Source organism: Phodopus roborovskii, unplaced genomic scaffold (assembly GCF_943737965.1).
Source record: "Phodopus roborovskii unplaced genomic scaffold, PHOROB, whole genome shotgun sequence".
NCBI classification, from domain to species: Eukaryota; Metazoa; Chordata; class Mammalia; order Rodentia; family Cricetidae; genus Phodopus; species Phodopus roborovskii.
In genome coordinates this window covers 14,434,971-14,462,066 of record NW_026125444.1, presented here as the reverse complement: position 1 = coordinate 14,462,066, position 27,096 = coordinate 14,434,971, and the positions used below count along the sequence as shown (strand labels likewise).

The window sequence follows — 27,096 nt, the reverse complement described above, 5'->3', positions numbered from 1 at the left end:
ATAATTTATCCTTAATTGCTAATTTATAGGGCATAGAAAACAAGTCATATGGCTACCACTTTATCCAATTAGAACAGTAAAATGACATATTCTAGAAAAATGATCTCAGGACTACCTGCTACAGCAGGAGTATGAAACCAGCATGTCAGTTTGAATTTGGTTATGGATTTGACACTTCTCAGCTCTTCCTATAAAGGTTGCAGAGGGATATGGTGGGATTCAAAGGATCTAGCTTCAAGGCACAAGTCAGATGCAGACACAGCGGGTGAAACAAAGCACCAAAAAAAAAAAAAAAGAGAGAGAGAGAGAGAGAAATATGGGGATTCAAACTGTTCAAACCCACTTACAGGTTTACTGGGAGACTTACCTACGGTGAAACACTGTATGGAGAGCCACTAAAAGGTTGCCCAGCAACAACAGAACACAGCACTAAATCTTTACCAGGCTCTGATAAATGATTTGGTACATTTAACTCTTGAACATCCAGACCACTGCCATCTGGTGGTGCCACAAGACAAAAAACTAGATAAAAAAATATACTCACCAGTTATATAAACATAATCAGTCGTACAGAAAACTCTTAAGTATATCAATACTGGCTAAAATTTTTCCCAATTCAAGAGCAAAATCATCTTGACCCAATAAAGGTATCTTACTGGCTCTGCAAAGGAGACAGGTTTACTGGGGCATTTTTGTCTCTTGAGGTATAAAAGGCATATGACAAGGGCAACGTTGTCAACAGAAGGGCCAATATAAAGGATTAAGGGCGGCAACTGAAGATAGATATAAACACAAGGCCACATCACATCCACACATTTACAATCAATAAATAGGGTTTGAACAAAGGTGCCTAGATAACTCAATGCAGAAGAAAAACTTTCAACAAAAGGTACAGCCAGGCACAGAAGGATAAAGTTTGATCTCTTCCTCACACTAGAAACAAACATCATGGATATGAATGCAAAAGTCAAACTTCCCAAAGCACAAGCAATCAAAACAGAAAGAAAGGAGGGAGGAAGCTTAATCAGAACTGAAAGTCTGTTTCAATAAACACTTAGCAAGACCATGAAAACAAGGCTAGGGGTATACAGTTCAGCTGCTAAGTCCGAAATCCAAACCTCAACACCATAAGAAATGGAAGGCAGGTAGGGAATGGGAAAGGAAGAACAGAGGGTACAATGGTTGTGAAGCATAGAGCTCAGAACTGTTTAATATCCATTAGCAGTCTAAGAGACTGAATAAACACAGAAACAACTACAGAAATTAAGTTGGGAAATTTTCAGTCTATCAGGAAACAGCTTCCTGCCAACCAGAGCTGTTATCACCACAGGAAGAATCATCTCTTGAGAATTAAAAAGTTATTGGGGGGAGGGGGGGTGCTGGAGAGATGGCTCAGCAGTTAAAAGTACCGGCTGCTCTTCCAGAGAGCCCAGATTCAATTCCCAGTACCCCACGTGGCAGCTCATGACTATAACTCCATTTCCAGAGGATCCAACACCATCACACAGACTTGCATGCAGGCAAAACACCAGTGTACATGAAATAAAAATTTGCAAATTAAAAAAAAAAAAGTCATGCAGACAAAGCAGGCAATCCCAAAAGAACATGAGCTGTGTAATCCATGAAATTCCCAGAACACTTGTCAGTTCAACCTGCTTCTCTGATTTTGTTCCCCTCATTTTTTCTGCTAAAACCAAGAGGCAAGCCTAAATTAGAAGCCCCACATTCAAAAACAATGAAGCAGAATCCCAGGGCTTCATGGCACTACTGTTTCTCTGACTCAGGAGATGCTCTCTCCCCTGCCAGCCCCTCACACAGGCAGGCTCTCAGGTTGTTAATCCCGGGCAGAAGAGGGCATTCCGTCCCTCTCTTTTACAGATGAAGACTGCCAGCAGACAGCTATAGGACTTCAGCCTAAAACCACACAGTATCACCGCACAGAAACAAGTGTTTGGGAGTCTGTAGCCAGCAGAGCTGCTGTCAGAGACCAAAGCATTCAAAAACTCAAGCCCCCATGAGCTGGCGGCTCCAAATCAAAGCAACATTTGTGAAATACACCACCACCACCATTCATAAAATAAAATTTGTTAAAGCCAGTATCAGATCCAGCCTTTTGACCTTGATCTATAATCACGAGTAAAAATAACTATTCTTTTTAACCTTGCCCAATCTGCAGTATTAATGATACTTGCTACTAATTGTGGACTGGCTATGATAATAATACACAGGCTGCCTAAATCTATTAGGTAGTTCGAGAAATGGCACTCCATTTACTTCTTTTGCTTGTTTGTTTTTGAGATTGTATTTTAATTACAACATTTCTCCCTTCCCTTTCTTCCAAGTCCTCCCACAGGCCCACCCCTGTTCTCCTTCAAAGTCATTGTCTTTTGTCAATAGGAACTCATGCTCCTGGAAGCCACAGCAGGGCTGTCTACAGACCTACCTAGCTCTCCAGAGTCGAGTCTTTACAACCTGCCAGTGCCCTCTATTTACTGCCACAGACAGGGTCTACTACTCAACAAGACAGAAGAAAAGAGTAAGTAGGAGACCCAGTGTCATTTCAAAGAAATTCATTCCAGTTGTCAAACAACAAAAAAAAAATTTCAGGACAATAGTCAAGTGACCGGATCAAAAGAAGAATCAAAATAAATGAAGCCTAGTCACAATGGTTACATCTACCAGACACTCCCACATATGAGACTCGGGGAACACTACAGAACAGGGGGAGAAAAGACTGTGTGTCTCCTAGTAACATCAAAAGCTCTACTCACAAGGTCTTACCAACATGACTGCCCAACTGTGAGCTGAACAAGAACACCAACAGAAAGTCAGACTGCACAGAGAAAAGCTCAGGAGGCTTCTACCTACACAACCTACACAGACATCTGAGTAAAGCTGGGAGAGGGGTCCTCCCTAGGTAAAAGCACACCAATTGGTTGTCTAGTCCTGGAACTATACATATAAGTAACATTATATGGACTCAGCAAGTTATACTTAGGAATATATGTGTGTATATATATATATATATATATATATATATATATATATATATGCAGTAACAACTTATGAAAAAAGGCAATAACTTTGAAGAACAGGGGAAGGTATATGGGAGGAATTGGAAGAAGGGGAAGAGAGAAATGTTGTAATTAAAATACAATCTCAAAAATAAACAAGCAAAAGTAAACTCCAGAGCCAAAGAATATCGCTAGACAGACCTCTGAACCTCTATCAAATGATAAAAGTATGATAGTGATAGGGAATCTTCAACCCTCTGAGTATGAAGAAAATCGAAGTTCCTTAAGTGTTATAATCTAGAGAAAAAAAAATGTGAAGACAATAGCATCAAACCAAAGCATGCAGTAAAGATTAAAAGATATTACTTTCCTGAACAATGAGAGAATGAAGTTGGCAGTATGTGCCTACAGGACCCACATACACTGAGATTTAATTATGAAGAGCTGGAGAGAACATAAGTCTGGTGGTGCTCATAACTCTTACATTTAATGTCCTGATAGGAAAAGACAGACTATCAGGAAGAATTAAAAGTCCTCTGGTGAAGAAACATGTTCATTTGAGGAGTAAAATTGAAGGTTTGTGCTGGGTTTTTTTCTAAACAGTAAATAAAGCACACAAGACATTTTTTTTTTTTTTTTAAGTACTTTGTTTCAGTTACAAATAGCAAAGGCACAATTTGGAGGGGAAAAAAATAAAGCCAGTTGAAACCTTCCAAGAAATTTAAAAGGAATGTTGGAAATTTTTCAAAAAAAGAAAAGCCAGAAGCAAAGCTTTCTTTCTACCAAAAGAAATAGAGATCCAGTTTTCTGCCAGGATTCTGCTGTTTTAAGGGTAACCATCCTTAACTGCTAAACCATCAGTGCTACAAATGGGTCAGGAGGGGGAAAAAACTCACTGATGGCATAGCTCCTACTTTGCATGAATCAGACTCTGGTTTCAATCCTTAGCACCAAGACAGAAGAAAGCAAACAAAACGTGTGTGTGTGTGTGTGTGTGTGTGTGTGTGTGTGTGTGTAAAAACCCTAAACCTCTCTTATCTTCACTAGTTGGCCAGACATTGGTGACTGATTGATTACTCACCAGCACTGGCTGACGGTCGGTCAATGGGAGCTGAGGAACCAATTATTGAGAGCAGAAATTGGTCATGTACAAGAAAGAACAAACAAGAGACTGATAAAGAAAGCTAGGTTTTTCACTGGTGGAGAAGAAAGTTACAAATAAGAAAGGCTGGAAGAACACACAGTTGGGATTAGAAACAAAAGGTAAGCTAAACCACTGCTTCCAAATACATACAGATAAATGTAAAAATACAGCCATCCATGTCACACATGTATTTCCGAACTTCCACTATTAAGTGTGCATGACAACCTGATGTCCAGATCCTGCTTTCTAAAAACCTCTGCTAAAAAGAGCAAAAGCTCCTTGAGAAACTGCTAACTCTAAAGACAAGGTCAGTCTCAGCCAGGAATGTGGCTGTGTCAGAAGCTTAAAAGGACAATGGTGATAGACACACTTTATCAAAGCAATAAAATGGCCTGCTTAGGGGTACTATCATGGGCCAAACCTGGACAACTTAAAAATCAAAATGATAGAGGCTGAGAGAGATGTCTCAGTGATTGAGAGCACTCACTCGGGAGGACTCAGCACCCACGACTATCTGGAACTCCAGTTCCAGAGCATCCAACACCCTCACACAGATATACATGCAGGCAATACACCAATGCACATGAAATAAAAATAAACCCATCATTAGAAAAATTGATCTTAAGAAAAAGAAAATCAGAATAACAGTAACAGATTAATTCACTGAACAAATAAATGAATGAACAATTGCAGAACAGAGCTGTAGAGTGAAACTAATAAATACAGGATCAATGGTAAAATTAGGAAATTGTTTTTTGGAAACAATCACAGTAATAACAGACTCAAGCAAGAGTCACAGAACTGGAGCACCAGAGTCCCCAAATCAATTCAGGCTATTGCCATTGCTCTTGCCTGGCCATCGTCACAGATGGCAAACCCAACTGCTGAAGATACATATACTGTGGCTGTAGGACACAGAGAAATCAAGCTGGGACTGACTAAGAACTTCCTCCCTGGTGGCTAGCCTTCATAATGCCAACAAGTGCTGTGCAGGCTACTAATAGAGAAAAATCATCAATATTTACCCAATGGTCACCCCTAGCAAGAAATGGCAGAACCAATGGCAGAAATAACGGCATGAAGGCTATGGGGCTAACCATTCCCTTGAATTAAACTTGATTAAATCTCAGGCCAGCTCTATAGGAGGGAATTTATAACACTCAAATTTCCACGGCTCTAGAGATCACAGGTTCTATGAAGAAACTTATTCCTGTCATTTTACTAAACATGCATACTGTCAAACTACCTTTAAATATTTACATTTCTATATATAGGATGGTGCTGTTCTCAACCTTGGCCAAAGTAGCTTCTTCCTTCCTTCCTTCCTTCCTTCCTTCCTTTCCTTCCGCAGTTAATGGAGAGAATCACAACTAGTCAAAGGGCTGAGAATAAGCTGCCAGGAGGTATTCAACTCTAAATGGGACACCTATATCAACCCTAGATGGCTCAGGGAACTTCATGAAAAGGGGATGGAAAAACCGTAAGCGCCAGGGGACAGACAAGGAGTGATGTCAATACCATTACATGGCTGTAGCTCTCAAAAACCCACTGCGGCTAGGTCATCTGCCTAAGACCTACACAAGAACAAGCTAACAAGATCGCTCAATATTTTAGTCAGCAACACTAACTGGACTCCAGGGGGTAACAAGAAATTAATAATAAAAATAATAATAATAGTGGAAGGAGGATTGATGGAGGCTGTCTTGGGAGAGGGAATGAGAGTTTGGGGTGATATGATCAAGACATATTGTATGCATATATGAAATCAAAGAATAAAAGATAGTCTTAAACAAACTGAAAAATTATGGTGCTAAACACAATATTTTAACAGCCGCGGCTGTTGTGGAATCTCTGTGGTAAAGCACACATCCTTAGACCTAGACCTCACAGGTGATGTAAGTGCCCACCTCCCTACCAGATGCTCTTGCTCTCACTCGAGACATGTAGTACAAACTACAGTGCTGGTCCATGTCCCATCTGGAACTGTGATCCACTCATTGCTTCATGTTCTTCCAGGCGAAATAAAGATGTTTTTCAAGTCAGAGAATTCAAACCTTACTTTACTTCACTGTACTGCTCAATATGGCCCTACGGGAGACCTGGTTCTAAGAGGATCCCATTTTCTTCTCAAGCCAGTCAGCTACTGGGTGTTCTTTTAGACACATAGCATATAAAAGAATGAAGCTACATTCTTTAAGTCAGACCTCACTATTAATACCACAAGAGTTTTAAGAAAAACTCATCAAATTTAGAACGACAATAATTAAGAGGGTTTTTTTGTTGTTGTTGTTGTTAAGAAAAAAAAAAAAAATCAAAGCCAGGAGTTGGTGGCGCACGCCTTTAATCCCAGCACTCGGGAGGCAGAGGCAGGTGGATCTCTTTGAGTTTGAGGCCAGCCTGGTCTACAGAGCTAGTTCCAGGACAGGCTTTAATCTTGGCACAATCTTTAATCTCTGGAAACTGGCCTTCTGTATTATCAGGAAGAAATCAGATTAGCAAGAACAAGGCCTGTGGTGGTTTGAATGATGAACGTCCATAGTCTCCCAGGCATTTGAATGCTTGATGATCAGTTGGCACTGGGGTATGTTTAGGGTATCCTTATTGGATTAAGTGTGTAGTGTGAGTTTAAAGATAAGACACTTCCAGTTCTCCATTCCTGTTCCCTGCTTGTGCTTGCCAGTCAAGATGTGAGCTCCCAGCAGGGTGCTGGTGGCTCATGCCTTTAATCCCAGCACTGGAGGGGGGGGGGGGCAGGCGGATCTCTGTGAGCTCAAGGCCAGCCTGGTCTACAGAGTGAGTGCCAGGACAGGCTCCAAAGCAGTAGAGAAACCCTGTCTCGGAAAACCAAAATGAAGAAAAAAAAGACGTGAGCTCCTAGCTTGCTACTCCTGCATCCATATCTGCCGCTTCCTAGCCACAATGGACTCGGTTCCTCTGGAACTGTAAGTCTAAATAACCTCTTACATAAATTTCACTGACCATGATATTGTATCACAGTAATAAAAAAGTAACTAATACAAGGCCTGAGCCAGATGCAGTAGTGACACATGGAAACCTTGCTTAGGGGACTACAGCAGATGAGCTCAAATCTAAACATTTGGAGAACTGCAGAGGGGAATTCACTGTTAATTTACTACACAAGTGGATTTTCTCTTTTCCTAAGGGTTCCTATTCCTGTCCCTGTGCTTTAGGTGTCATCTGCAGTGTATGCTTTCTACGGCACAGAGCTAAGGCAGCAGAGTATTTTCAAGGGGAAGAGTCAACAGAGACTCCACTACAAAACCAGCCAGACTGCAAGCACTTACAACTCGGTTGAATCACTTCGACCAACATGGCCATAGAAAGAAGGGAAGGAAAAAAATATAACTGCTGAACCCCATCACCTTTCAAGAGATGCTAGAGAACAAACGAGCAAGGTAGCAATGCGCAGAAGGCCTCTGCAGATTACAGACCCAAGCTAATCAGAAATGCAGACCCTCGTGCTGCACCAGACCTAATGAATCAGAATCTGCATTTTAGCAGCATCCCCAGGTGACTGGCATAAATAATGAAGTTTGAGACGTGCTGTACATGAATTCCCATCCTAATTGTCTGACTTGGTAATTCTCCAGCACACAGAACTTAAACTTTGTTTCCTTAGAGATGCCTCCCCAATGTATAGAAGTCTGAAGCTCACTCTTCACCCACAGAACTCATATGGAATCAGTCTGTAACTGTTTAGCATTAGTCTTCCTCTGCACTACGAGTCCTGTGGGTTCCATATCTACCTTGTTCACCATGGTAGATCCAGGGTACAGAATGTGACCAAAGACTAAGCTTTTCTGTTGTTGTTAATATTACAATCAGTACTGGATTCTGAAAGTCCTTAAACAATTCATAAGTTTACACGGTTTTTGCAGAAACTAACAAGAACCAAATCCTAAGAGTATAGTCACACTCCTCTACCAAACGGCAACATGCAGCACAAAGCTCTCCAAGGCTCCCATGCCTCAGCATGACTGACAGTCGATCTATGCATCTAGTTGTCCCCTTTTGGTTCCTCTACCCCGGTACCCCCCAGCCCTCTCCCTCTGCCTCTAACAACTCCAGCATCACTCCATTCTCCCCCAGGAAGTTCTTTTTCTTAGCACAATTCTCTCCAGCTTCAGGGCTCTTATCAGATGTCGAATTTCCCTTGTTACCTCCTTCAAGAATGTCTTGCCTAACTCATTTCTAACCACTCTATTGATTTATTTCCTGTGAGCTGTCAAGTCTACTCTATTTTCAACAGAAACCACTCAAATCTATATCCCTGACCACTTTGGAGAATCTCCTAATTAACTGTTCAATATTCAATTGTCTTCCCACTTTCTTCAGTCACTTCCCATAGCCCCACAAGGGACAGCTGGTGTCTGAGCAAATGCTATCGTCTCTTCTCTAATTATATTCCCCATGATTTTTGTACTTGTTCTTGATTAGGAGACAAGAGTCTCTCAGATTTACAACCCAAAACCTGTATCCAACACCATGGTAATAAGCATGTATCTAAATGCCTAAGCTGACAGCAAAAAGGAGGAATAGTGTTTACTTTTCTTAACTGACAGAGAAACGTTAAGTGAATAGGCAGAGAACACAAAGGATAGGAGACATTGAGGAAAAAGACTAAGCAAGCTCAGGCCACCATCAATCTAGCTGGATCAGTCTTCCATAAACTCAAATCCCAATCCCACCTTTCCACACTTAGACTGAAGTTGTAGAAGTTAGCCTATTTTATATAATGGAATACAATGAGAACTCTTAGTTTTTTGTTACTGTTGTTTTGTTTTTTGATTTGTTCTTTTGTGTATATGGGTGTTTTACCTGCATGTATGTCTGTGTATCATACACATGCTTCGTGCCTTTGGAGACCAGAGGAAGATGGCAGATCCACTGGAACAAAGGTTACAGACACTTGTTAAACATCATGCATGTGCGTGTAATCGAATGCACTGGAAGAACAACTAAGCAATCTCTCTAGCCCCAAAGTTTACTGAGAATAGGACTCAGGATGTGGCCAGATACCATGAAAGACGAAATAAAGATTACAACTTTCAACCCCACCCACCAACCTAAGGGAATGGTGCTGATTAAAGTCTATGAATGAATGAATGAATGAATGCTCACGCGCACGCACGCGCGAACGCACGCGCGCGCGCACGTGCGCGCGCACACACATACACACACACACACACACACACACACACACACAAAGTGGCTACAAAAGCTCAGTTGCTAAGCCTGGGGTTTGATCAGTAAGTGTGGTTGTACACACCTGTAATCCCAGCACTTGGGCTCAGGTTAAACTTGGCTAGCCTGGGCTACATGAGCCTCTACCTTTAAAATGTAGTAGATTGTGTTTATTGTGCAAGCATGAGGACCAAAGTTCAGATCCTAACAATGATGTAAAAAAAAGCCAAATATTGGGTGCTGGAGAGATGGCTCAGTGGTTAAGAGCACCGGCTCCCCTTCCTGAGGTCCTGAGTTCAATTCCCAGCAATCACATGGTGGCTCACAACATTCTATAATGAGATCTGGTGCCCTCTTCTGGCCTGCAGGCAGGCATGTATACATAGTAAATCGTAACAAAATAAAAATTTTAAAGCCAGATATAGAGGACTGGAGTGGTTGAGGGCACTGGCACTTCAATTACATCTGTGTTAAATTCTCAGCATCTACATGGCAGCTCACAAACATCTGTATTCCAGTCCCAAGTAATCAGATGTTCTTTTTACCTGAGGGCACCAGGCAAGTATATGGTGAACAGACATGAAGGCAAAACATCCATACACATAAAATAGTTAAAAATAAACAGATGATAAAAAAAAAAAAAAAAAAAAAAAAAGCACCAGGAATAGCACCTTCACAAATCCAGATTCCAGGGCTCTCTAGTTAGCCTTTATAGTGGAAAAAAGCAATCTTCAAGTTTAGTGAGAGATTCTGTCTCAAAATATAAGATGGCAGATGATAGAGGAAGATTCTAGATAGGGACAACAGGCACCCACTAGAACATGTGCACATGGTGGGGGGGGGGGCAAAATTTGAGATAAGGTCTTGCTATGCTCCCCAAGCTAGTCACCAAGTTTGGGCTTAAATAATCCTCCAACCTCAGTTTTCTTAGTAGCTGAGATTTACAAGCTTGTGCCAGCATATCCACCTGCTTCAAAATCCTTGACTAAGATCTGATAAGTTTCCAGGCTACTGAGAGGGGGCATGGCCTGAGATAGCATGAAGCTCTATGCATCCTCACCTGCTTACACAGCCTTAGCCATCTCCTCACCTGGATGTGCATCTGTCCACAGTAGAAGCATCGCTAATAAACCAGCAAATGCTTCTCTCGATTGAGATGTCATAACAAATTACTGAAGGAGGACTCTGGTTTGTAGCTGGTTGGGAGATATGAGTTACAATCCAGAACTTGTGACTGCTATCTTAAGAGTCTCTTGTAAAAATGGGTATTGTGGGACCTGACACTATCTCCAGGTAAATAATGTCAGAAATGAATAAGATATCTGCTTGGTGTTTTTTGCTTATTTGTTTGTTTGTTTGTTTGTTGTGGTGGGGAGACTAGGGGGGGTGTCTGTGTGGGAAATAACCCACACATCTGTCACAAAAAGATTCTGTATTGTGACTACAGCAGAAAGGGGACAGAGTTTGGGTGGAGGGGCTATTTTCCCTTTCCAGAGTAATTTCTAGAACACAGCTTCAGCCTTCATTGTGCATCATGAACAATGGATCAAGGATTTTCCCCCATATATAATCTGTATCTATATGTTCAAGGTGTTTTGGAACTGGGCACACATATGTAGCAAAAGTTGAAGATTTATTTCTTGTCAAATTATGTACTATCACTGCACAAACTGGAAGCAGCTCTCCAAAGACTCCAATCCAGGGCAGGAGAGGGGGAAGCTACTTACTATATTACTAGCCATGCCATTTAACAGTTGTTCCTGGCTTCCCCCACAGACACGCTGCTTCTCTTTTCAAAAGAATTCAATTAAAATTCTTATTCCTCTACCCAGAGCTGGAAGGCCTATGACTAGCAATACAAGAGCAGGGCAGCCGTAAGCAAGGGCTGACCTGTGCCCTAGAGAGAGCCCACGGGAGGTCTGCAGAGATTCTCCAGCCCTCACCAGAGAAGAGTTTGAGTAACTTAGCTTTTCAGCCTCTAAGCTATAAAAAGGCTCACCTGCCCAGAGTAATAACTACTGCATACAGAGTAACAGGTCCCGTAGCACCCAGGTAGCTTGTGGTCTCTACCTTGCAGTATACATAGAGGAATAACATATACTATTTTTCTCATTAAGGCCTAGTGGAAAAAAAAAAAAGATAAATTTAATTTGGCACAATGACTATGTTTTGGGTTGTCATCCAAATAAAAATGTTTGAGGTATTAAGGCTACAAGCCAATGAACCTCCTGAGACAGAATTCATGAGGTTGAACACTTCACTGACATCACATGAGTGTATTTCAGAGACTGGAAGCAAAAGCTTTGAAGTCCCCTTCATTTTCCTTTCTCTAGTACAAAGATCCAGCCACCCTTAGTCTTCAGATAAAATCCATGAGTCCAGATTGCTCACCTCTGAGTATTCCAGCCTAGACCTCACCAGCTCACCCGCCTTTGCCTCTGTCACGATGTCTGTCCCTTACACCATCTTCTCTGGAAAGACATTTTAAAACCAACAACAACTAAGATGTGACTTTTCCAACCCATTTTCCTTCTAAGAAAGCCAAGGACGTTTAAGTTCACAAGTTCCTCTTTCCACTACAAACAAAGCTACTTCTCTCACTCAGCCCAAAGCTTTGGCCCAATCACACAGGGTGTCAAGCCTAGACAAGTTGTCTCCCACAAAGGACTCACAGTCACACACCCTCCTCTATGAAGCCATCATCCCAAGGGGACTCAGAGCCCAGCTACACTGTTCATGCTGCTCTCTGGAAGCTACACCACTACATTCTCTCCTGTGACTGTTAATGGCATTTGCCCCCATCACTCAGATCAGACCAACAGGCTGTTGCTAACAATTATGCTAAGACATCAAAGACAAAGCCTGGCAGTCTTGGGCAGACTGATAGAAACTACCTTGTCTTTAAGTAGCTCTGAAGTCAGGTACAACCTATGCACAGAATAGATTTCTGCTGCTTAAACACATTTCTCATCCCTGCAAGTTGGAACAAAAACCAGGAAGCCTCAAATAAGTCTGAATTACTTAGCTTCCCCCTTAAAACAAAAGAAATATAAAATGTTTAGACCAGAGTGGAAACTGTATTCTGAAATATCCCGATTTCACTTCTGGCAAGTGTTTTTCTTGGGAATAAGGAGCACATGGGACAAAAGACCCCAGAAAAAAATTATCAGATAACAAGACCCTACACTTAAAAAGACCCTAATGGTTCCTCGGATGGCCTTGTATTTCTGGTTCTCCTATCTGCACTTCCCAAGTGCTGGCATTAGGGGGCACAGTATCACACCCAATTTATGTGGCACTGGGGCTCAACCCATGAGTTACATGAACACTCATCAACTGAGCTACGAACTCAGCTTTTCTCCCAATAACAAACTTGCTGAGAAAGAAATCAGAAAAAATAAATCTCATTCACATTAGCTTCCAAAAAGGGGAAAGAAAGGCAAGCACAACCCCACGCAGCATCATCACCTGGCAGAGGCAGAGATGGAGGTGTTTCTCATGGCTTGGGCCCAGACCACACCTTCATCAATGCCTAGGAGCAGAGTACCATGTCCACAGAACACATGGATGAGGGCATCTTCAAGGGCTACCTGATGAGCAGCTGCTCTACGAGGACTACTGGTTCCTAGATGACAGAGAAGGGTGGTGGGAGTGGCTTCAGGAGTGGCCACAGGCTTCAAGCACAAGGGGCCCGACCTCAGAAAATAACACCTTTAGGGTCCCTGGTACTAAGCCTTCCCCAGCCTCTCAAACTTCCAAACGTGATGAAGCCTCAGAACTCTGGAAGTAGCGCCAAAGAATAGGCTTATGCAGCGAGGACCTCAGAACTACCTCTAGAAGCCTGTTCTCCCCAATAAAGGATAGAGTCTTCTTGGTTGCTACCTCGTTCTCTGTGCCCTCCTTCTCAACTGCAAGCATTGACCCCTCCCCCAGGAAAGGTCCTATCTCCCATACTTCTCTTCAGACTCTTGCTTACTAGGCTGTATGCTTGGCTGTCCAGCTGAGAACTTGGTCCAGCCTGCCCTTCAAAGACAGTGTGAGACCTCCACTGCCCTGAGGACCAATCCATTCCTACTAGGCAGCCACAGAAGAGGAAATGACTAAAGATCCTAGACCAACCAGTCAAGCAAGTCACGAAATACCACCCCAACTCCCTGCCCAAGACCAACCCAAACACACGCGCATGCACACACACAAACATGCATGCACACTCGCTTACAAGCCCATGCTCACAAGACCCACACTCACAGACTGGGGCCATTTGTCTGGCTCCAAGTCTTCCAAGTTGGAGCCAGAGGCTAAAACGAGAAGTAGGCAGGAGCCAGTATCTTTGCTGGGTTTATGAAGCCTCCAAGAGGCCCCCTCCCAAATCTCATACAGCCTTTTGGGAACTTGTGGTCACAGGTAAACACAACTCCTCTGCCTTTTACAAGCCTTGCCACACCTAAAATAAAGTCTAAAGATGCAAAGGGGACAAAAAGTACTCGGTGATAATAAAAAGGGAAAGAACTTCATGGTAAAAACTTTAAAAGATCAAAAATGAAATTGAAGAAACACCTATCATATTCCTGAACTGGGAGATTATTATGAAAACAGCTACACTAAAGGACAGCAATCTATAGATTTAACGTTCTTTAAAGAATTAGAAAAGGGAATCCTAGAAGTCACATGGACACACAAAACTTCTAAGACCCAAAGCAATGGTGGCAGCAGTGCAGGAAGTCCCACCTAATAGCTGATCTCATTATATCACAGTCATTAGAGCAATGGAGTGCAGGACACAGAAATAAACCCATAGGTACACTCACCTAGTTGTCTAAACAGCGCCAAAGACATTAAACAAAACAAAACCTCTTCAACTAATGTTGCTAGGAAAACTAGATGCCTGTGTGCAGAACTAGATCTATACCAAAAAACACTCAGACTAAGCCCTGAAGCTTTAAAACTACTAGATAACTGATAATATATTCAGTCAAGTTCCACAACAGAAGAAATAATCACCAGAGTGAAAAGAGCCAACAAAATGGGGATGGAAGGTTCCTTGCCAACTATGCATGACTAGGGGATTAATGTCTAAGATGTATAAACCACAAAGGCAAACACCAAACCAGACATGGAGGCTACAAAGTGAGTTCAAAGCCACCCTGTGTCTGGGCCTGGGGCCACATCAGACCCTGCCTCCAACACACACACACACACACACACACACACACACACACACACACACACACAAAATCAATCAATCAATGAATAAGCTAATAAAAAGACACTTTTCAAAAAAAAGGAATACAAATAGTAATTATTTAAAAGTGTTCCATATTCTTAGCCATCCCGGAAATAAAATTTTAAAGCTGCTTTGAGATTCCGTCTCACTGACATCCATGTTTGGAGGCAGCAACCTGCAATCCCTAAGACAGTGGAAACAGAAGGATCCTGAGACCCCAGCACAAAAAGGACCAGGGAATTCTGGAGATGTCTCAGTAGTAAAGTATGTTTGCTTACTCCTTCCTGCAAAGTTTAGTCCCAGCATCCACCATCAGAGGTCCCAGGGATATCTGACACCCTCTTCTGGCAGCACAGACATGCACAGACACACACATCACCAAAAAAAAAAAAAAAAAAAAAAAAAAAAAAAAGGGCTCAGTAGTTAAGAACACTAGCTGGTCTTCCAGAAGTCCAGAGTTCAATTCTCAGCAACCACATGATAGCTCACCACCATCAGTAATGAGATCTGGTGGCCTCTTCTGTCCTAAAAGGATACATGCAGAGAGAACACTGCATACATAAACAAACAAACAAATAAATCTTTTTAAAAAAAGAAAAACAAAAAATGATGACAACTATATTACCCTTATCCATGCCTGGTGGGACACTTGTGCAGCCATCATGGAAACCAGTACAAAGGTTCCTCAAAGCATCATACGACCCAAACATGCTCCTCTTGATTATACGCCCAGACAACTCTAGGTCAACAACCACACAAACATTGGCACATCCACATTATTGCTACACTAGTCTAAGAAACATATACATCCACAGGTGAATGGCTAAGGAAAATGTGGATTGTATACACAGCAGAATTTTATTCAGCCATAAAAAAATAAAATAAAATCATTACATCTGGAAGAGGTGGACAGAACTAGAAATTATGTTAAGCAAAACAAGCCAGACCCAGAAAGACAAATACTGAATGTTTTCTCTCCTATTCTCTGTTGAGTGAGTGTGCGTGCGTGCGTGCGTGCGTGCGTGCGTGCGTAAGGGAGGGGAGAAGAAAAAAGGTGAAACTGAGGAGAGGACCATGAGAGTAGAGGGAGAGAGCCCGGGGGGGGGGGGGGCAGATGTGAGGGAAGAGAGTGAGGAGTACCTGCAATGGAGATGCTTGGGAGACCACGTGGCAGAAGGAAAGGGGTCAGCAAGGTGGGGGCAGTGGACAGAAGGGGAGTGGGGAGGGGGAGGAATACGATAAAATAGAGCAAAGTATACTGCAACACCTATGATACGTTACTTTGCATGCTAAATTTAAAAATTAATTTTAGGAAGGTAGCTCAGGGGTTAAGAGTGCTTCATGGGGCTGGAGATGGCTCAGCAGTTAAGAGCACTGGCTGCTCTTCCAGAGGACCCAGGTTTGATTCTCAGCACCCATTACATAGTAGCTCACAACTTCCAGGGAATTGGGCACCCTCTTCTGGGCATTGCATACATTCAGGGTGCAGACATCTAAGTGAGTAAAACATTTCACACACACAAAGTAATGAAATAAAAAAAAAAAAAAAAAAACCCACGAAGTGCTTCCTGCTCCTCCAGGGACCCCAAGCTTGGTTCCCAGGACCCACCCCAAGAAGCTCCAGCTCCTGACACTCTATTCTCCACAGGCTCTCCCTGTTGCTGGTGTTGTCACACCTACCACAATTGGCACACTAAGAAAAAAAAAAACTGTTTTCCTTGTGTATTCAGACCAATACTTCTGATACCAAATTGTGGGAGGAATGTTGCTCCACAACAAGCAAGTCTCCAATTCTCTACAGACACTCTTTGGGTTGCCCAGCAATTCAATCCTGACATACCTACTTGGACCTACTATCAAATGCCAAAAGTTAAGGGAGAGGGCCTACGGCTCCTTCTGCCTCGGTTTCTCTTCTAACTGACCTGTCGGGACACCCGAGTTCTCACAACCCTCTTACCAGAGTTATTAACTTTTAGAAAACCTTGAAAACCTCTTCTGCTTACTTGATTACTGGACTTTAACTCAGGAATAGCCAAATGGAAGAAATGCAGAGAGTAAGGTGTGAGGGAAAAGCGCGGTTTCCAGGCCACCCAACCGACACTTTCCATGTGCTCCCAAACTCTGAAGTTCACCCCCCTGTGTCACTTAAGGGAGGAAAGGAGGCACAGCTAATTAACGACAGGAAAACAAAGAAAAGAAAGAGCTGGGACTGGAGCTCGGTGCCAGAGTGCTCGGCCAGCTTGCATGAAGCCCGGGGTTTAATCCCCAGGACTACATAAACCAGGAGTGGCAGAGCAAGGAGACCCAAAATTGAAGGCCAGCCTCAGGACAGCCTGGGAAATAACATACCCTCTGAAAGGGGGGAGGGACGAGAGGGAAGGGGAGGGAACTTCCACATCCCAAGAACAGAAAGTGGGAACTCAAAGTTATCGTATTTGTAAATGATACTGAAGACTTCCGTAGCAATAATGTGCCAGGATACTGGTGCCAAGTGATAGGAAGATCTTGGGAATCTATGCAAATACAAGGAAAAGTGGCAGATACGTGTTAAAAGGAGCATATGGCCTAAATCAGGCATAGAAAATAACTTCTCAGCTGTCAGTGATGACCCAGGAATAGGATCTGACAGTCACTGTAAAAGGACCCTGATGCCAGCCCGATACCGAATTGATTAAAAGCAATGCAGTGTCCTGGGAGCCATTAAAGCAAATGCCAAAAGAGAACTCGCTATCAACCCCACAAGTGTACTTACCTATCATGTGCCCCACCCCTTCAACTACATAAAGTAGTTTCAGAGTTAAGCAAATCAACAAGTCCCAAACACTAGTCACAGCCCCTCAACCAACCCCGCAGAAGAGGCACTTACCTATAACCCAAACTGAAGCAAGATTATGAGTTTCAGACCACAGGGAACACAGTGAGGATAAATAAATAAACAGCAAGGATAAGCAAACTGAAAAGAAAAGAAACCATGAGAGGAACTACCAAGAATAGACAGATGAAGGTGGGCTCGGAATGGAGCTCAAGGTAGGCATCCCTGGTCAGCAGCGTACATGACTGGGTTCAATCCCAAGAATAAGAAAAACAGATAAAGATAACTCCTTTATGGAAAATGAATGTGGACAAAATGTCTAGAAAATAAGAGCTGACCTCAACTAAAGACCTAGGCAAAAGCAGATTCTTCCCATGAATTATTTGCTCAAGCTCCGCATTTTTTTGTTACCTTTACAAATCAAAGCCTACTGCTCCAGGGAAACATGAAGGTGTTCAGAAGTAGACACGAGACTGAAAAGACGAAGCCCACTCAGAAGCAACCACGCAATCCTAATCCTGATTACTGAAAAGCCAGCCCCTCCCTCACTCCACCCAATTTCTATCCACACTACCATCATGATGATACAGCCCAGTCTAACTCATACTCTTTAATCTGACACACTAGAGAACTGTATTTCAACTCTAAATCTTCTCTAAAAAAAAAAAAAAAAAAAAAATTGGGACAGCCGGGCGGTGGTGGTGGCACACACCTTTAGTCCCAGCTTGGGAGGCAGAGGTAAGGAGATCTCTGTATGTTCAAGGAAGAGACAGCACGTTTCTTGTGGGGTAAGTACCAATTCAAAGTCAAGGCTGCCATAAGGTATGTGATTTCTCAGTTTTGTTTTAGTGTGCCTAAAAAAAAGTGTAATGGCTTCCGGTACAATCACAGCTTTATGGGATTAGAAGATGTGTGGAGACAATGAGTCATTGGTGAGGTAAATTGAGTCTAAAGCAGAATATCTTACCCAACACATCATTCAGATGAAGAACCAAAACAAATGCATGAAGGCCAGAACTCTTGATCTCCCGACTCCCAAGCCAATAAATAAGCTCTGCCACTCTGCTTCCCGGGGACAAGGTTAATAAACTGGACTTTACTAACTGACAGGTTCTCCTAACACCCTTACCTCTGTTATACAAGGCTGGCATGGCCATCAGAAGCAGATCACTTCCGACACTATCAGAGCTTAGTAAGAGAGAAGAAATGCTGCCGTAAGTCTCTCATCACATTTACACCTCTATCACACACCAGCACGTCTTAAAAAGCACGCCTGAGAAGGCACCTGCCACCAAGTCTAACGACCTGAGTTCAATCCCTGAGACCCACATAGCAGGAGAGAAGGAACACCCCTATGTTGTCCGTTCTCTGCCCCGCACTCTCTCACATACAACATTTTTTAAAACGGTACATCTGAAAATGAAACCAAAATTTCATTAAGTTTCCTACAAGTTGCTTGACTTTTAATTTAAAAAAAAGCCAACTGAAACTACTGTTCATTTCTGAATCATTAAAGCTAAGTGAGAGAAAAACACATTAACTTATCATATTAAGTCTCACTGAAACTAAGTGAAATCCCACAACACTCCATCTGCATTAAATGCTCACAACCTGTGATTCAGCATCAGTTTCTGCTATAAAAACAAAAAGCATATGTCAATCTCCCAAGAGAGGAAGTAGCAACGGAAAGTGGGTATGTATCCATTCCCAGCAACACTTGAAAGACTACATCCACCCTGTAAGACTTGAGTCCCTAGCAACCTAGTGTCCCAGGCCTGCAATCCCAGCACTCAAGAGGCTGAAGAAGAAGGATCACAAGTTTGAAGTCAATCTGGGTTATGTCATATGAAATTGTTTAAAAAAAACATCAACTTCACTGAACCATTGGTCCAGTTGCCATAAGCACTGTCCACTGGCCACCAAAGTCCTCACCCAGCCAGCCTAATGAGCCCAGCTATGTTCAGGCCAGGTTCCCACCCCACTCACCACCTACCACTACCACCTGATCATTCGTTTGAGCTCTTCACTGACATAACTAAAGCTCATCAGGTTTAAAAAATACTGAAAGGAACTTGTAGCAGCATTCAACTCAGAAAAACCGATGCTAGCATAAGCATAAACACAGAGAGGGACAAACACTACTTAACTCTTACTGAACACGCTTACACTACGAACACTGACAAACACCATTTAACTCAATCGTGTCTGCTGTATCCATCCATATATCCATCATAGGATGACTTGGAAATACTGAACTAATTTACCGGGCATCGGAAAAGCCTGACTCTTGTCCTATAAGAAACAAACACATAACTAAGAACAAGGTATTTTTCCCTCAGCCTCTCTCTCATTCCACACATTTACTCAGTAGACTGTCAGCCACTGATCTCAGCAGGATACCAGAGCAATGACTACCCCTACTGCCTGTTCCTTTTATCATCCTTAAACACACTTTATGTAATAACCCGTATTAAATCCATACCATTTGTGGGCAAGACTGAACTTAAAGACACTGAGGAACTACTGTAAAAACACAGGAGAACAATGATCAACGGAAACCCCATGGGCTTTGACTTGTCTTCCCCCTGCTGGAAACACTTCCCTTGTGGTTGGCTCTTTGATGTCCACCAGATCTCAGTGCAAATGCCAACTGAGAGAATTCGCTCCTAAACCCACTATTTAAAGGAACCAACTCTCTCTTGCTCCCAACCACCCTGTTGTAGTCCATTCTGTGAATTCACTAGCCTGAATTACCATGCTTACTTATTCCCTTCTTTACTGCCCGACTCCTGCATGAGCCATAGGAAAGGAACCCAATGTCCAGACAGAGCTTCACAAACAGTAGATATGCGATTAATAATTGTCCAATAGAAAAAGACGTATCACAAAGCAGGGCCCAGGGGCATGTGCTCACATTCCCAGTTCTCTAGGGGGGTAGAGGCAGAAATACGGTCACAAGTTTGAGCTCAGCCTAAGCAATCAGCATAATTCTTCGCAATGAGACCTGTCTCCAGGGAAACAACAACAACAACAATAAAAAGGAACTATTATTTCTAACCCTATTTAGTTACATGGCAGCATGTAACTACTATCAGCATAACTAGAGCCAGATGGATGCTTCATTTGCACTGAAAATTTTTAGAAAGTGTTCAAGATGCAAGAATAACTTCGTGTTCCTCTACAGGTCTTGATTGAAAGCTACCATGTGTAATTGCTGGAAAATGGGCAACATTGAACCTACAAGGGAAAGTATTATCTTATTCTACTTCCATGCCACGGCCCCACTAAAAGATTGTTTTCCAGCTACCTTATATTTTTGAATACAAGGGTATTTGGAGTAGAGTCAGCACAGGGTTGCTTTTGTTTGTCCCTATATAAAGTAAGCTCATACAGAAGGAAGCAAGTCAAGAGGCAGCTGTGTGGCGCTTCCTCGTAACCCAGCACTCTGAGGCGGAGGCAGGAGGATTGGGAGTCCGAGGTCACAGAGTTTGAGGACAGCCTAGGCCACGCGGGACACACTGTCTTAAAAAAAAAAAAAAAAAAAAAAAGATGAAAAATCACGTAAAGCCAAAAGCATCAACAGGTTACTCTGTCCCCACTCAAATCTCAGAAGCCTAAAATATATTTAAGAATAATGAACTCAAATATAGGAAGAATCTCCTATAGGCTATACTTCCAAGAAATTTCCACAAAGATACTTGGGAGGAAATTTACACTTCACAACAAATTAGCAGCATGAATCCTACGGAAACAGAAAACTAACTAAGGTCACTCACTCTGCCTTATTATAGGCATCCCTTTGTCTTAGCGGTGAGAAACAGAGTTGATGAATAAAACCATGAGGACTAACAAAGGGTCCTTTCCCCTTATGAAGGGTTTAAGTGCGGTACTATACAACCCTCCACCCCTTCCACACACCGTTGTAAGTACATTAAGGTAAACTTCTTCCTGCTTGCAACAGGTGCAGAAGACTGAAGAATGAGCCTCCTTCTACAGTTGTGAAAGCCAAGCATCATGTATGCCTGCCTGAGGAGGTATACAAACATTCTAAATTCCAAAGTGGAAGTGGAAAACCATAAAGGCTCTGTCCCCAAAACATAAGGAAACTAGGTCAGTAAAGCCAGAGAAAACAGCCTTTTCTAAGCAGTCACTAAATGGGGTGACTGAACCTCAACAATAGAACATGTGCAGACAACATTCCATCACAGCCGAGTATTCAAAGAGACCCACAGGAGGAATAAGATAGGATTTGACAGAGACATTTAATTATCCAAGCTGCATCTTGTCCGCCTGCATCTTTGCTAGTCTTACTCCAACGCAAAACACAGAAATCCGTGTTCATTTTCCCTCAACCTAAGTAACAAGACAGCTCCAAAATGAGCTTAAGTAAACTTACTGCCCACTTCCTCCTTAAGGATACTGCAAAAACAACTCTCACCCCAACTCTTACCCCAATCTACACAGCACACACAGCCACTGGCATCACAGTCATTTTTAAAAGATGCTACTGAAAAAGAGTCTTTTAAACTTGGTTCTCAGAGACCAGAAGAAACAAGATTTTCTTTGGTGCCACAACACTTTTTTATCAAAGAGAAAAAGAGAGAACTATTACTTCTCACTGGGAAAAAACAACTCCACCTCCCACCATTTTTGACCCTCAGATCAGCCTAAACCTGAATGCTTCCACGCAAAAGCATTTGTTTCCTCGGTGTTCCAAACGGCAGAAAGCAGCACCTGCTTCCTAATCTATCAACCCGTTTCTTTCCTGCAAAAGCTCTTCACCCTTCTTACAAAGCAGCTCCTAGTACCACTGGAAACTATCACTCTCCAAGAAGATACAACCCTGTTTAAAGAAGAGCTTCAGAGAGCAATTTGCCACTGGCCGATTTGTCATCCCAGACGAGACTTCTAACCCTGGCACAAATCTGCTGTTGGTAACTCCACCACCCACCTCTGCAGTGTGATCAGGGCAGGCAGCAGCCCATCCCCAGTACAGACTGCTTAAATCATTGATTTTAAATGCCACACCAGTATGCACACAGGAACCATCAGCACCAAATGAAGTCCCACAACCACAACAGCAGCGACAAGTCATGGAACAGCATCTAATCTTTTCTCAACTCAATTACAGGCGGCTTCACTTTCCTATAATTTGTGGCCATGCATCACTGGCCCCACCCTTCATGTCAGAAAGCAATACCCTGGAGCCCTAGAGTCCTGAAGCCAGGCCTCACAGCAGGGTTTACACTAGCTTGTGTTGTGGCAGGCAGACCTGGGTTCAAGTTTCGGCTCTGCCTCTCAATGCTAATAAGAAAGGTACCTGGGTAAGTTAGCCTATCTGCACCCTAAATTGGAAATCTACTTTCTGGATGACATAAATGAAACATGGAGAGAACCCAGCTGAACATGTGAGTGACCACTGATACAGTATGCACAGAGGAAGTAATCTGTGAGCAGGCACAACCACCTCAGAGAACCCAGATGCCCTGGAGGCTTCCAACAAAGCAAAAACAGGTTCAGCTTCCTACAAAAGGGACGCCTTAGGAAGGAAACTAAAAAACCCACTGCAGACCACCAAAACCACACCAGACAGCTAAGTGATGCTCTGTTCCTATAATGAAGAGAAGACCAGCACAAGTGAAAAGGGTAATGAAAGAGAAAGAACTTCAGGGTAACCCTTTCGACAAAACTTCCAGAGAGAAAACATGGCCTTCTCTAAATTACCTGCTCATTAAATCTAATGAACTCTGACTGTTTACAAACTGAAAAGGCAAAAGTGTAATACTGCATATCCCAAGAAATCTCAGCTGCTTTGTTTCTGAGAGTGGCACATGTATGTACACATATGTGGGTGTATGTTAGGGAACATGTGCCTGAGCACCCATGCAGAGGCCATGTAAGAATACTGGAGCACAGAGAACATCAATGTCTTCCTCTGTTGCTCTCCACCTTATTCCCTGAATAACACCAAGGTTACAGGCAATGGAACAGCCATGTCCAGCTCTAGTGTGGGTGTGGAAGATTTGAACCCAGGTCCTCATGATTGCACAGCAAGCACTTTTATCCACTGAGCCATCTTTTCCGGTCTCCCTGCAGAATATAGTAATCCTGTGAAAGACAATGGGACAGCAAAATAGATCGTTTAAAAACTGACTCTTAGGGGGCAAAAATGTTACATTCTGGAGGGAAAATTCGAGTAATGATATAAAAAGCAATCTAAAAGGTTACAGTCATCTCAATCAGAAACCCTGTTAACAAACAAGAAATGTTAGATCCCAAGATGTGGGAAGGTAAAAAGGGGAGGTAATATAAAAACTAAAACAGATCTGTGCTACAAAATTAGCCTGGAAGTGGAGGTGATCTAATTCAAAATTGAGACTGAAGAAAGTGAAGGTATGTGTGAGTGGCAGCATCTGTACTTATGGAGTCTTACACAGGGAATCCGAACACCTGGGCTCTTGATTGGCTCCTATCCAATCTGCCATGTGCCCTTAAGGCAAGTCACTTGCCCTCTTTAAAACAGTCTTCTTACCCTTAGGAAGTGAGGAAATGCTAATTAGCATGTGATCCTTGACAACCTATTTAGGTTTAAGTCAAAAGTATGCAAAGATCAGGAGCTTTCAGGTCTTACAAACTAGACGCTCGGATAAAGGGGGGAGGAGTTGAGAAAACTTTGAATAAGTAACTGAGAGTCAGTGGAAAGAGAAAAGCTTCATGATGGCCATGTACTCCTGGGGTTCCGAGGAGAGGGAAGCTGTCAGGGTCTCAACAAACTGCGAACTGATCGGCGGCATATGTCAAAATGGACAGGAAGAGGGGGATGGGGAGAACTATCCATGAACTCTCTCCGTTAATGAATCTGTAATAGATCTGGTAATCAGTCAGCGACTCCGAAAGCCGCGACCACGAAAATCACTGTGACCGAACCGTGACAGGGTGCCCAGGAGGCAAAAGTCACGGGGAGTTCGTGCGGGGTTCTGCCGGGTGAAGATTCGGAGTGGGTGGAGAGTGAGGAAGGGGCAGAGGAAAGGCGAACTGAGACCATGCAGGCTGAAGGAGGGAAAGGAGTCAATGCCTGACTCCCTCTCCAAGGTGACAGAGGGATCCGGGTCCGGGGCCCCGCTCTCACCATCTTGACGATGCCTCGCTGCACGGTGGGGACCGCGGGTCCCCCGGAGGAGCCGCCGCTCTGCGCGGAGGAGGCCATGTGTGGAGCTGGAAGGGCAGCGAGTGGGGCGGCCGGCCGGACTGGAGGTGTCAGGATGGGTGTCGGCGCTGGGGAGAGGTGGCCGCGACGAGGAGCCCGCAGGCGACAGGCTTCCGACGGTGGACTGGACGGATGGAAGCGCCAAGCGCACACTGGAGCAGCAGCGGGACTGAGAGCAAAAGAGGAGACGCGATCTCCGCCGCCGCCACACGTTCTACTCGCCGCGCAAGCGTGCCAGAGCGCCACCTCCCTCTGGCCAATTAGCGTGCAGAACCCGCCGGACCTCAAGCCAATAGGCACTCTGTTCATGAAGCCCCGCCCCTTGGTCCCAAAACGGGTGGGGAGCTCCAGGAAGCGCTGGAAGAGCTGATTTGCGGTGACGGGCAAACGATGGGGCGGGACTTCCGGCGAAGTCTGAGACAGCGGTGCCGGGAGGTGTAGTGGGGAGGAAAGGACACGTCAGCATCTGGCCGAGGGGCGCGGGGAGCCATGGGAGCCCCGAAGGCGGGGCCGGCCTCGCCCTCCCGCCTGGCCCCGCCCCTGCCCCGCCCCTCGGGCGGTAAAGTGCCCACGTGGACCAGCTAGCCGCACACCGGAACTGAAGAACCGGGTCTTCGGTCCCAGGGCCGGGGAGGCCACGTCCCGAAGGAGTCTCAGGGCAGTGGAGTTCCGATGTCTCACCCTGCAGAAAGTCGCGGTCCCCGGGCCACCTGCTGATTGATGTCAAACCCTGACCCGGAAAGCGGCCGCGGATCTTTGCCTCTGGGGTCTAGTGCCTGCGAGTTCCACTAATGTTCCTTGATAGAATCAGCAAGCGTCTCTTAAAGGGCTGACGCGCCCTGTTCACCGGGGAGAATTACCTCGTTTTTTCGACTCCTTCCCTACTGCTCCAACTGAGCTTAGGAAAAAAAGCCTTGGGATGTGCCACCCCAGAGCTGGGCAGGCAACCCCTAACTTCACTCCTAACATCAGCTACTTAGGTAAGGACATTGGAGTGGCACAAGAAAAGTCATATTCAAATGGATGTTTCGGGAGAGTTTATATTATTGTAGAGCACAGGTCCTTGTATGTATTATTTAATAATGAAACTTGGCCCTACACTGAAAACACTTCTTCACTGAAGCTTTTTAAAGAAGTTGTGTATTAACCCATCAAGATCAAGTTTTGGGATCAGCATCTTTCTATATCTCCAAAGCCGTCTTCCCTACCATGAATTCACCCTATTCAAAAAAAAAAAGGAGGTCTTTATGAGTACACTTCACCAGAATGTATATATTATCAGTATTGATGACGGCTTGTCAGTATCCTGTTCTCGAAACTCCGGAACCTCATCTTTAGTAAATTTGACCTTTGTACCAGTTTAGCCACCCTCTCCATATTTGAAGCAGTATACATTAGTAGTTGAAATTGCAATTCCAAACATCTCATTTTCTGATCATAGTTACTGTCTTTTTTTCCCTCCTCATCCATTCTCTTTTGCCTTGTTTTAATTTTCTATTTCTATATGACCATTGATTCTACTAATCAATACTAACCAAATTATATAGAGTATAGGTATGCAAAAATTACACTGTCTGCTGAATACTTTTCCCCTACAGCATATGATTTCGTCCTTGGGACAAGCCTACAAAGTACATGCAATCTGTTTCTTCAAAGGAGGGTGTTAATGTTTTGCTTTTGTCTGTTTAAAACTGAACAGGAGCCTGAAAATGATTCAACAGCTAAAGGCGCTTACATGCAAGCCTTGTAGCTTGAGTTCAGTCCCTAGGTCCTACATGGTGAAAAACGGAAAACAACTCCTGCAAGTAAGTTGTCCTCTGACTCCTCATGCAAACTGTGACATGCATGAGCACACACAACACATACATAAATAAATGTATTTTTAAATTGTTTTTAGTGAGCAATACTAGGCCAGTATCTTAAGGGATGGAGTTAAGATATGAACACTCTTAGGTATCTGCTGCTTCTCTGGTAGACAAACACCTCATCCCCTGCCTGCATTTATAGAATCCAGAACCTCGACGAAGATGTTTAATTCTGCAATAAACTTACTATGAGGAAGCCACCACTGTGTGAGCCTTCTGTCTCTGCTCTTCAGCCCATCTTCTGCTTCATTCAGTTCCCCATACTATTACCTGGTGTTCTTACCATAAGGCACTTTTCAGTCATGCCAGTCCCCTCAACTTCAGGACAAAAGTCAACTCCTTGGCATAGCACACCTGGCCCTGAACTTCTTTTCAGCCACTTATTCCTCTCTTTGTTTTGGGGGAAATTGTCTTTAATACAAATGAAGGAGAAGAGGAGGGGCATAAAAAGAGTGGGAGGAAAGAGGAGAAAAGAGTTTAGGAGCACACACCTATAAATCCCATATTTGGGAGACTAAAACAGGAAGACTTATGCAAGTTCGAGGCTAACTTGGTCTAAATGGCAAAGGCCAGGTCAGCCAGGGCTACATAGCAAAACTCTGTCTCAAAAACAGGCAATTTGTAC

At 43.5% G+C, this 27,096-nt stretch overlaps 1 protein-coding gene across 1 annotated transcript in view; it reads right to left on the bottom strand.

Moving 5' to 3' along the window:
- The window catches only part of Snd1 (staphylococcal nuclease and tudor domain containing 1), a 395,467-nt gene extending 370,537 nt beyond the window's left edge, over positions 1–24,930 (bottom strand). Inside the window, exon 1 of the mRNA XM_051175794.1 lies at positions 24,529–24,930. Coding sequence (XP_051031751.1) covers positions 24,529–24,915 — 387 coding nt within the window. The 5' untranslated portion in view covers positions 24,916–24,930. The remainder of the gene's footprint in view (positions 1–24,528) is intronic.
- Positions 24,931–27,096: the final 2,166 nt, after the last annotated feature.